At 41.2% G+C, this 11,415-nt stretch overlaps 2 protein-coding genes across 2 annotated transcripts; both read left to right on the top strand.

Annotated features, from left to right (window-relative positions):
- Positions 1 to 718: 718 nt before the first annotated feature.
- Positions 719 to 1,564, top strand: LOC142643167 (uncharacterized). The gene has a single exon (XM_075817714.1). It carries the CDS (start codon positions 719 to 721, stop codon positions 1,562 to 1,564), a length of 846 nt encoding a protein of 281 aa, XP_075673829.1.
- A 1,011-nt stretch (positions 1,565 to 2,575) lies between these two features.
- Positions 2,576 to 4,415, top strand: LOC142643166 (uncharacterized). Its single transcript, XM_075817713.1, has 4 exons — positions 2,576 to 2,789; positions 3,493 to 3,674; positions 3,819 to 3,984; positions 4,099 to 4,415. Exons 1-4 carry the CDS (start codon positions 2,576 to 2,578, stop codon positions 4,413 to 4,415), a joined length of 879 nt encoding a protein of 292 aa, XP_075673828.1.
- Positions 4,416 to 11,415: the final 7,000 nt, after the last annotated feature.

The raw sequence follows: 11,415 nt of genomic DNA, 5'->3' as shown, positions 1-11,415 counted from the left end.
GACCCTAGAGGTGGACGACGCGGACGACAAGGTCTAGCTGACAACATTTAAAGCAGGGCTTAAGTCTAGAGAATTCATCGTCTCACTGGCAAAAAATCCGCCCCGGACAATGGCGGAGATGCTACTGAAAGCCCAAAAGTACATGAATGCTGAGGACGTGCTGGCGGCCATCATAGACGAGGAAAGGCCGAAGAAGGAAGGAAGGAAGGAAGACGAATGCAGGGGAAAAAAGAGGGAGTGCCCAAGCCGTCGAGGAGGTGACATTCACAAACGAAGGGATGAGAAAGCTCCACGACCGGTAAAATTCACACCTCTAATTATAGCTGTTGACAAGATTTTGACGCAGATCCAGTTTCAACACTACCTACAATGGCCAAGACCCTTGCATTTGTCACCAAACGTGCGCGACAAAAACAAATACTGCCAGTTCCATAAGGATCACGGCCATTACACAGAGGATTTCCGAGACCTGAAAGGACAGATAGAAGAGTTGATACGAAAAGGAAAGCTTCAGAAGTATGTAACAAAGGGGGACTCCGGCAGGTTCAGGAAGGGTGACAAGAGCCAACGCGAATCCTCGTCCAAGAATGAGATTTGCCCATCCCAACCACAACAGGATGTGATCGGGGAGATAAGCACAATCGCAGGGGGATCCTTCATGGGGGGATCATACAAGTCACTCAAGAAAGCATGCTAGAGGCAAGTAAACAGTGTCCATATGGAACCCCTATTGAAGCAAAGACGGACGAACCAGGATATATTCTTCAGCAAAGAGGATGCTCGGGGAGTAAGGCAGCCCCATAAAGACCCCCTGGTCATAGCACTCACAATGGAAGGGTTTAACACTAAGAGGATCCTCGTCGACAACGGCAGCTCTGCAGACATCATGTACTTATTGACCTTCCAACAGTTGAAACTAGATCCTGGTAGATTGCGCCCATTCGATTCCCCCCTCGTCAGCTTTAGCGGTGACAGAATATACCCCAAGGGTATTGTGACGCTAAAAGTCACAATAGGCGCCTACCCGAAGCAGCAGACCCATCATCTGGACTTCCTAGTGGTAAATTGCCCCTCCTCATATAATGTGATCATTGGGAGACCCACGCTCAATAGGTGGAAAGCAGCCACGTCCACCTACTGCCTAAAGATAAAATTCCTAACTGAAGACGGAGTTGGCGCGGTAAAAGGAGATCAAGTTTTGGCCAGAGAATGTTACCAGGCCATGTTGGCTGCAGGGGAAAACCACACATGGACGATCGAGGGAGAAAAAGAAGACAATATGGAAGCCCTGGAAACGGTAGAACTCGTCGAGGGAGAAACGTCAAAGGTGACGAGGATAGGAACGACCTTAAGCACAGAGATGAGAAATAAACTCGTCCACTTCCTAAAGGGAAACTTGGACGTATTTGCATGGAGTCACGAGGATATGCCCGGTATACCACGCCAAGTAATCCAGCACGAGTTGAAAACAGACCCCGAGAAAAAGCTCATCCAACAGAGACAACGAGTCTTTGCCCCCAAACAGAACCGAGCAATCACAGACGAAGTTAACAGGTTGTTATAGGCAGGTTTCATCCGAGAGGTTTATTATCCCGAGTGGCTAGCCAACGTCGTGCTGGTAAAAAAAGCAAATGGAAAGTGGAGAATGTGCGTGGACTATACGGACCTGAACAAGGCCTGCCCGAAGGATAGTTTTCCCCTGCCGAGGATAGATCAATTGGTAGATTCTACGGCTGGACATAAGTTACTAACATTCATGGATACTTTTTCAGGATACAACCAAATAAAAATGGTTGAGGAAGATCAGGAAAAAACTGCTTTCATCACAAGTCAAGGACTCTACTGCTATAAGGTAATGCCCTTCGGACTGAAGAACGCAGGAGCAACATACCAAAGACTGGTAAACAAGATGTTCAGCAAGCAAATTGGTAGAAATATGGAGGTATATGTGGACAATATGCTCGTCAAGAGCAAAAAAGAGTTGACTCACTTGGACGACCTGGGAGAGACATTTGATACCTTCCGGAAATACCAGATGAAGCTGAATCCTAGTAACTGTGTGTTCGGGGTGGCTTCAGGAAAGTTCTTAGGATTCATGGTGTCCCAAAGAGGAATAGAAGCAAATCCAAAGAAGGTTCAGGCAATACTCAACATGGCATCACCAAAGACCGTCAAGGAAGTCCAAAAGCTCACAGGGAGGATCGCTGCACTCAATAAGTTCGTCTCTAAAGCAACAGACAAATGCCTACCCTTCTTCAAGGCATTGAAACAAGCTTTTTCCTAGACTGATGAATGCGAGGTAGCCTTCCAAGAGCTCAAACGTTACCTAGGCAATCCGCCCCTCTTGAGTCCCTCAAAGGCAGGGGAAAACCTTTATTTATTGGCTGTGTCGTCCATGGCCGTCAGTGCGGCATTGATCCGAGAGGAAGATAAGAAGCAACTTCCAGTTTACTACGTCAGTCAAGCCTTCCAGGGAGCAGAAGCCAGGTATCCCAAGATTGAGAAGATTGTTTTCGCCCTAATAGTAGCTTCGCGGAAGCTATGACCATACTTCGAAGCACATCCTATCAATGTAATGACGGACCAACCAATCAGAAAATCCATGAATAAACCTGAGGCAGCGGGGAGAATGGTCCAGTGGGTAATCGAACTCAATCAGTTTGACATCGAATACCACCCCAGAACAGCCATCAAGGCACAAGCCCTAGCAGACTATATTGCTGAGTTCACGCTTCCCGAAGATGACGACGGCAGTGACAAGTTGGAACGATGGACGATTCAGACTGACGGTTCTTCAGCCCAAAAGAGAGGGGGGTAGGGGTCATCATAAACACCCCCGATGGAGAAAAACTCCGATATGGAGTCCAACTTAAGTTCCCAGCAACCAACAACGAGGCCGAGTACGAAGGGATACTAACGGGACTAAGGATTGGAAAAGCCCTTGGGATTAAGAACCTACTTATTCAGAGCGACTCCAAATTGGCAATAGGACAAATCAGGGACGAGTATGAGGCAAAAGAAAAGAGAATGAGTACCTCAAGCTGACAAAATATTTAGCCCGCGAGTTCGATAAGTTGGACTTCGCCCGGATCCCAAGAAACCAGAATATGGCGGCTGATGAGGTTGCGAAAATGGCCTCGTCCGAAGAAGAACCGACGAACGGGGAGTTACTCATGGAGATTCAGAAGCACCCCAGCATCGAAGAATTCCCAATATTTTCCATCCGAAGCACGAATAGTTGGATGGCACCGATCGTGTCATTTCTTTAAGACGGGCATCTCCCTCGCGACGCCCTAGAAGCCAATAAGATTAAAACGAGAGCGGCCAGATTTACGATCCTGAATGATACCTTATACAAAAGGGGCTTCTCCCTGCCCCATTTGAAGTGTGTCAACGAGGAGGAAGCCAAGTACGTTCTCCGAGAAGGCCACGAAAGGATTTGTGGAGACCACGCTGGGCCTAGATCTCTGGTAAGCAAAATTATTCGGACAGGATATTTCTGGCTGACCATGCAGACAGACGCTACGGAGCTCGTCAGAAGGTGCGATAAGTGCCAGAGGTTCGGGAACGTCCAGAGGCTGCCAGCAGAAAAGATGATGACGATAACCTCCCCGTGGCCATTTGCACAGTGGGGGATTGATATCGTCGGCCCTCTGGCTCAGGGAAAAGGACAGGTAAGGTTCCTGCTCGTTGCCATCGACTACTTTACAAAATGGGTTGAAGCAGAAGCAATAGGGACTATTACAGAGGCGAGGATCCGTAATTTCGTATGGAAGAATATAATTTGCAGGTTTGGGATTCCACAAACGATTATCTAGGATAATGGTCGTCAGTTCAACAGCCAGGGATTTAGAGACGTTTGCTCGGGACTAGGTATCAGGAACCAGTTCTCGTCCCCTGGACACCCACAAGCGAACAGACAAACAGAAGTAACTAACCAGACACTGCTTAGAATTATCAAAGCCCGACTAGACGAAGCAAAGGGTGCGTAGCCCGAAGAATTGCCCAACGTCTTGTGGGCCTACAGAACAACAGCAAGAACGCCAACGGGAGAGACACCTTTCAGACTCACTTATGGCACTGAGGCGGTAATCCCAGTCGAGGTGGGTGTGGCCAGCACCAGGCGAGAAGTATTCCGCGAGGAGGACAACAACGATCTGCTTCGAATCAATCTGGATTGCTTAGACGAGGTAAGAGACAAGGCCTCCAGCAAGACGATGAAGTACCAGCGGAAGATGACCGAATACTATAACAAGAGGATAAAGCTCAGAAGACTTGAAATTGGCGACCTCGTCCTACGCAAAGTCACCAATGCAACAAAAAATTCTGCCCATGGGAAGCTCGGTCCCACATGGGAAGACCTTACAGAATCGTCCACTACTCCCTGCAAGGCAGCTACCACTTGGAAACCCTAGACGGGCAGAAACTCCCGCGACCTTGGAACATTGAACACTTGAAGAAATATTATGGACAGATGTAACCCAAAGAATGTACCCAATCCTGAAAATTAATGAAATAACGATTCAAAAAAATGTGTTCATACAGGTATCGTCGGTACAAATTTCAGGAAACCCGTTACGGCGTAGATGAATGTACATTACTGACGAAGGCAAAAAGATAAAGAATGCCTGAGTAATAAGATTCCACATAGACGGATGTACATTACTGACGAAGGCATAAAGATAAAGGAAAATACCAAGCTAATAATATTCCTCGTAGAAGGAATCGCGTCGCCGACGAAGGTAAAAAAGAAAAGAAAGGCATTCACCATTGTTTTTAAGCAAATACGATGTGTAAGTAAATACGATTTCATAGAGGCTTAAAAACCAAAGGCATTCACCATTGTTTATATATTAAAAAACCCATAAATACTGGGCTAAAAATACACATAAAAATTTTTTAGATGTTCTGGAAATTGAGCCTTAAAACATATCAGGCACCTTAAAAAAAAATTAAAAAAAAAAGGGAAAAAAGAGAGGGAATTTTTCTGATTGATAACAGGTTCAAACGTCCGGGACGTCATCGTCTTCAGCTGGGGCCTCAAGAGCAGGAGCCTCGACGACTGGGACATCAACAGCAGGGAGGTCTCTAGGAACGTCAGCAGCTGCGGCTTGGGCAGCCTCGTCAGCAGAGGTCTCCCTGTCCACTTCCTCCATGTCCAGCGTCTCCAGGTCAATCCCAGAAGGGTGCTTGATGCAGTACCTCCTCAAAAGCTCGAACCCTTTGAAATACCAGCTGAAGAGCACAGAGTTGTACTCCTCTGTCTGCTGGAAACCTTCGATAGCTCTGGAGGCGACGACCTTGATCTTTTCCTTCGAGGCTGCTAGCTCCCCGTCCTTTTCCAGTACAAGCTGCTGCTCTACCTTCAGCTCGTCACTCAACTTCTTGGCCTCATCCCTAGCTTGATGAACGTCCTCCATCGAAGCTATTAGATCTCTCTTCAGCTTCGAATTCTCCATCTCCAGGACCTTGATCCGAGAAAGCGAGGACTCAACCTTAACCTCATGAGCAAGATACTCAGACGAAAGGTGAACAGTCTCCCCCAGCACCTAAAAAAAATATATTTATATATACGTGACGGAATTTAGCCCAAAGCACACCAATGTAGAAACATATATATATATATATATATATATATATATATATATATATATATATATATATATATATATATATATATATATATATGTAGTCACTTAAAACGAGCAGGTTACCTGGACAAGCTTCTGGAGATGACGACTCATCAACTCATTTGGGGGCATACCCGAGAACACCTTTAGGTCTTCTGCGGTCACAACACCACAAGCCTGGTCCATCGCCAACTTCTCGTCATCCCAAATGGTTGACGAAGAAGTAGCCTCCTTCCCCCAATCTGATGTATGAGGCCTCTTCGAAGCAGGGGTCGAGATCTCTTCTATCGAAGTAGCCAGCGAAGCCGTCCTCGTCGTTTCAGCACCGGAAACCACAAGAGTAGCCGAAGCAACTGGAGTGACGGAGGAAACCTTCCCTTTCACACGAACCACCTTCTTCCTGATGTTGGACAGCGGTTCATCCTTCTTGGATCGCATCTTCTCGTACATGCCCTTGTTAAATTTAGTCGTCATCTTTGCGAAGAATGGAAATATTGTAAAGGAACAAGGCAATTAAATACAGGTACGGGATTGAATTTGACAAACCCAAATACTTACTCTTCGTTCCTTCAATATCAAGGCTCCGCAGGACGTAGGGAGACGGATCAGGACCAAGGTTGTAAAAGGCGAGCGTCTGCGGATCTACTAAGTCGTCCCAGTTTTTGATAGACTGGGAATACACAATGGCCGTCTCAACACGCTCCTTGTACCTGCTTTTGAGCTTTGGCCTCCTTTTGACTGCACAGGGATGAAAGAAATTAGTAACGATAACATCAGATCCAACAAGAAAAGGAAAGGAAAGGATACTGACGCACCTAAAGTCGGGGTTCCCCACCGACGAAGCAATCTGGGGATATCTCCCCAATCCTGGTTAGAGGGGGTCTCAAAGTCGTCCCCAGACACAAACACAAATCTGGACTTCCAGTACCTGAAGGACGAAGGTAAGCCCTTAACGATCCTGGTTCTTCTCTCCCAAGGTACTAGCTCATAATACCCGTACTCCTTGGACTCTTTTAAACGATACAAATAAACAAGCTTATTTACCTTGATCATATCCCCGTTAGCAGCCAACCATATTTCCATACAGTTGACCACTATCCTCTATGAATTGGGCATAAGCTGCCCATGAGCGATACCCAAATAAGCTAAGAGCTCCATTACAAACGGGTGGACGGGAAGCCTTAGTCCACAAGTAAAAGCGGCCTCATAAAAGCACACTTCACCTGGAAAAAACTGACAAGCCCTCTCTTCGTCAGTAGGCCAACGGACCCGAACCCGTTTCGGGAATTGAAACCTATCCCTAAACCTACCCACGGCGTCAGAATCTAGCCCACACGCCTCCACGAGGGCATGAAAAGCCTTAACTTCTCTAAAGGACGATGCGATAGTATCCCCCTCCATAAGATCGCCGCTAGACGACAACCCAGTCTCGAGATCACTAGACCTAACCTCAGACATCGACCGTTGCCCCCTCACCAAACCTTCAAACCAATCGACTGATTGGAGGAGCAAGGGAAACAAATCGCCCAAAACAACGCCTAAGCTGTTACCCACAAAAACGAAACCCTCCAAATTGGGAAAAACACCTAAGGACCCCCCTAAGCGAGCAAAAAGAAAGGAAATCGAAGGGCAAGTTTCTCTAACTTCTAAACTACTGACCATGGACACCCAGACAAAGTACAAGTAAAAAGGAGAAAAAAAAAAAGCAGGGGCCAAAAAGAAAAGGAAATCAAACATTTGTGAAGAGGAAAAGAGAAAAGAAAGAAAAATAGAATAGAAAACGTACCTCAAAGAAAAGAAACAAAAAGCCCAACACGCACCAGCTCAAAGGGAAATGAAGAAATAGGTGAAAAAAATGCTCAGAGGGACAAACTGAAAATTGGGAGAAAATGTAAGATAAAGTAGGGGAGGAGAAGTTTAAAAATCAAATGGAAGTGAAACTGAAAATCAGTGGGAAACCCAAGGGTCATGTAATGAGGACATAATCCTTCTCCAACCACATCACGCCACGTGGCCACAACCCACGTAACGCCGCCACCACGCATTCAATGCGGCACGAAATCCCAAAGGTCAAAAAAAAAAAACTGTTCGTCTTCCACGATCGTCACTGACGACCATGAAACCCGGGGGGCATCTGATGGGACTGACGAAGTTAAACACCGACGAGGTAGCCTTTATGGACGGACATGACCAATTATCTGCGTCATTGGAGAGAACGTTAATGCCATTCAATGCTGCCAATAATGCCTCGACCGTTACAAGACCAGCTGGACGAACCGGTGGAAACGCATTAAAACCCATTACTCCACCAGAGACGTTATCAGGGGAGTCATTAACACCCCAACGACTATAGTCCCCAAGGATATATAAAGCCCTCGCAACACCAATACAAGGTACACACAGCATCACAACCTATACTAAGTTATTCTTGATATTTTGACTACTACCTTCTTTCACACTGACTTTGGCATCGGAGGCGTTGTGGCAGGCATCACACCGGTGACCATTCGAGTAAGTTCTTGCTTCCATAGGTTTGTCAGAGTACAACCGGCACCATCTGGACAAACCCTCAAAACAACCGACGAGATTCTGCTTCATCATTAATGTTTATAAGAGCCAAGAAAAAATCTCATAATTTTCTATAAATACCTAATAATTCCCACCATCAATTGATTTATCAAATAAATAAATTTCCATAAAATTTTGATTGGTAAAAATTTGTAACATTAATTCAATTGTTATAACATACACAACCCAAGGATATAAATATGTCATCCAAAAGAAAATACTCAAATAAAAAATAAATTAACTTAAAATTTCCTTTTAAAACTCATTAACTTTGTTGTTCTTCATGAATTTTTTTTATATAAACTTTTAAATTGAAGCTAATAACATAAATATTTGTTCATTTAGCTATTTTATGTTCGATAAAATTATTAATTGTTGAATTTAGTATGTTAGTTTATATATATATATATATATATATATATATATATATATATGTTAATATTTATGTTTAATTATGCTTGGGTGTGCTCGTGTGTGTCAATGTATATACATATGTTATTAGTAAGTTGCACCTTCACTAACATTCATTAGACAATAATTGTAAAAAGTAATGTACTTGCCCCTAAGAAATTGACATCTTTAATACAAATAAAGCATAAAATGAGATTTATTATTTTGGTATTGTTTTTTCTTCCCAGTTCCTATATAGATATAGCTGAATAATAAGTCCGAATAAATAATTATGAATTGATGATTTTAAATTTCAAAAGATACTAGTATAAAAAACAATTATAAAAAAATGCCTATTAAAAAAATGATGGTTTTGGGGTAATTATATCCATAAGAACCGGACAAAATCTAACAAAATACCGAATAATTTTCTTCTTAATTCTTACATAGATATGACTGGCTAAAGGTCTAAATAAATAATTAAGAATTAATGGTTTTAAATTTAACAATAAAATACTAATAAAAAAATGAATGGTTTTGGGGGTAACTATATCTATAAGATTCAAACAAAATTTATTAAAATACCTAATAATTTTCTATAAATACTAAATAATTTTACACCACAACTTGATTTATCAAAAAAATAAAATACATTTCCATAAAAGTTGTTATTTGAAATTTTTTAGATTAATTCAATTTTTACATTTGCACAACCCAATGAAATAAATATGCCATACAAAATAAATATACGCAAATTCAAAAAAAAATTACATTTTAAAGTTCATCAACTTTGTTATTTTCCATGAATTTTCATATATAAATTTTATTTATTAACATAAATATTTATTCATTTAGCTGTTTTCTATTTCTAAAATTATCAATTGTTGAATTTAGTAGATTAGTTTGTGTAATGTGTATATGCATATATTTATGTTTGAGTGTGCATGTTTTTTTTTATATAAATAAATAAATGTAAATATAAATATAAATTCATACATACATACATATTTATATATATATATATATATGCATATATTAATGTTTATATTTATGTTTGAGTGTGCATGTTTTTTTTTATACAAATAAATAAATGTAAATATAAATATAAATTCATACATACATACATATTTATATATATATATATATATATATATATATATATATATATATATATATATGCATATATTAATGTTTATATTTATGTTTGAGTGTGCATGTTTTTTTTTATATAAATAAATAAATATAAATATAAATATAAATTCATACATATTGTAGAGAGGGAAAATTCCCGACCTATCACAAGCTGACACATCATACTACCAAGTCCACAAAATACAACCAATTACAAAGCGCTACGTATTGCTGTTAGGTTTTGCCATCACTATTCAGAAACCAATAGAAATTTGTCAAGTGTCATTGAAATAAAGGCATGAAACTGCATCAGCAGGTGTAAGCGATGACACAGGCAGCCTCGCACGTGTAAGCAGTGACACAAGCACTCAGCACGTGTAAGCGATGACATAAGCGGACCAATCAAGCTGTGACAAGTGTCACCAATCAGACTCCGCCACGTGTCACTCACCTACCCCTAAACTCCTATAAATAGAAGCCTTCCTAAGACATTTAGGGGACAACACAGAGGACAGAGAGGACAGAGACAGAAGGAAGAAGATATCTTGAGTTCAGAAATCCAGAAGCTCTGCCGGAATCAAACCCCGAAGCCTCCAAGAACTTCAAGAACTTCAACCTCGAATACAAACAACATTCGAAGCAAAATCATCCAAACTACTCGTCCAGATCTCAAAGTCCACTGGAATCAAGCTTAAAAGCCTCCAGAAACCTCAACAAACCACAAATTGGTGAAGCTCTACGGATTCAAGCCTCCAAAGCCTCGAAGAACTTCCACCACAAACCTTCAAATACGAAGAACAATCAAAGAGGAATCATCCAAATCATATTCCTAAATCTCAAAGTTCACTGGAATCAAGCTCAAAAGCCTCCAGAAACCTCAACAAACCATAAATCAACGAAGCTCTACAGAATCAAGCCTCTAAAGCACCGAAGAACTTCCACCACAAACCTTCAAACACGAAGAACACGAAGAACAAAGAATTTCTAACAAGCTCATAGCCAGAGATTCATTGTAATTCCGTTTCAAAGATCTTCGATCCATTCCTCAGCCAAATTGAAGAATATCTTATGTTCAAATCAAAATCACATTACCGCAATTCTAATCAAAAATCTTTCAAGGAGATCGAATCAGAGGATCACTCTTTTGTAATTACAGAGAATTGTACCACACATTTATCAATACAAATTCGTATTTGTGAAACTATTTTACTTGTTTGATTTATTTCGAACCGAGAAATTTAGTCGTCTACACACATATATATATATATATATATATATATATATATATATAAATAAAAGATTTGCCTTTCGTATTGGTCTTTACTTTACAATGGAAGCAAAAAGACCTTGAGAATCTTAAGTAGTGGAATTCAAGAGAGGCATATAACATATAGGACAACACTATGTTATGTGATTTTGGGCTTAATTAATGTGTTATATAACTTATATTAATCATTCATTCTTTTCATTATTATTCAATATGAAACTTAACTCACACATGTACACCTAACAATTCTGGCACTGAAATGGCACTATGTGGTTAGCAAGAGAAACATGCAATTAAGTAAAACCTTAATGAAGAAAATCTCTTTCAATATGCTTGTCAAATTTATCTTAGTCATCCAAGTAGCTTCATTCTTCCACAAGAATGTTTTAAAAGAGGTGTAAATTTTTAATCAAAAATTGTCACATCACT

The sequence above is a fragment of the Castanea sativa genome, chromosome 7 (assembly GCF_040712315.1).
Source record: "Castanea sativa cultivar Marrone di Chiusa Pesio chromosome 7, ASM4071231v1".
NCBI classification, from domain to species: domain Eukaryota; kingdom Viridiplantae; phylum Streptophyta; class Magnoliopsida; order Fagales; family Fagaceae; genus Castanea; species Castanea sativa.
The sequence above is the reverse complement of the archived record's forward strand: the minus strand, read 5'-3'. Positions and strand labels throughout refer to the sequence as shown.

Coding starts and splice junctions, on each gene's coding strand:
- LOC142643167 (XM_075817714.1), top strand. CDS start 719: ATGGAACCCCTATTGAAGCAAAGACGGACGAACCAGGATATATTCTTC.
- LOC142643166 (XM_075817713.1), top strand. CDS start 2,576: ATGACGGACCAACCAATCAGAAAATCCATGAATAAACCTGAGGCAGCG. Junction 3,675..3,818: donor TGGCTCAGGGAAAAGGACAG/GTAAGGTTCCTG, acceptor ACGATTATCTAG/GATAATGGTCGTCAGTTCAA. Junction 3,985..4,098: donor CCGACTAGACGAAGCAAAGG/GTGCGTAGCCCG, acceptor CGGTAATCCCAG/TCGAGGTGGGTGTGGCCAGC.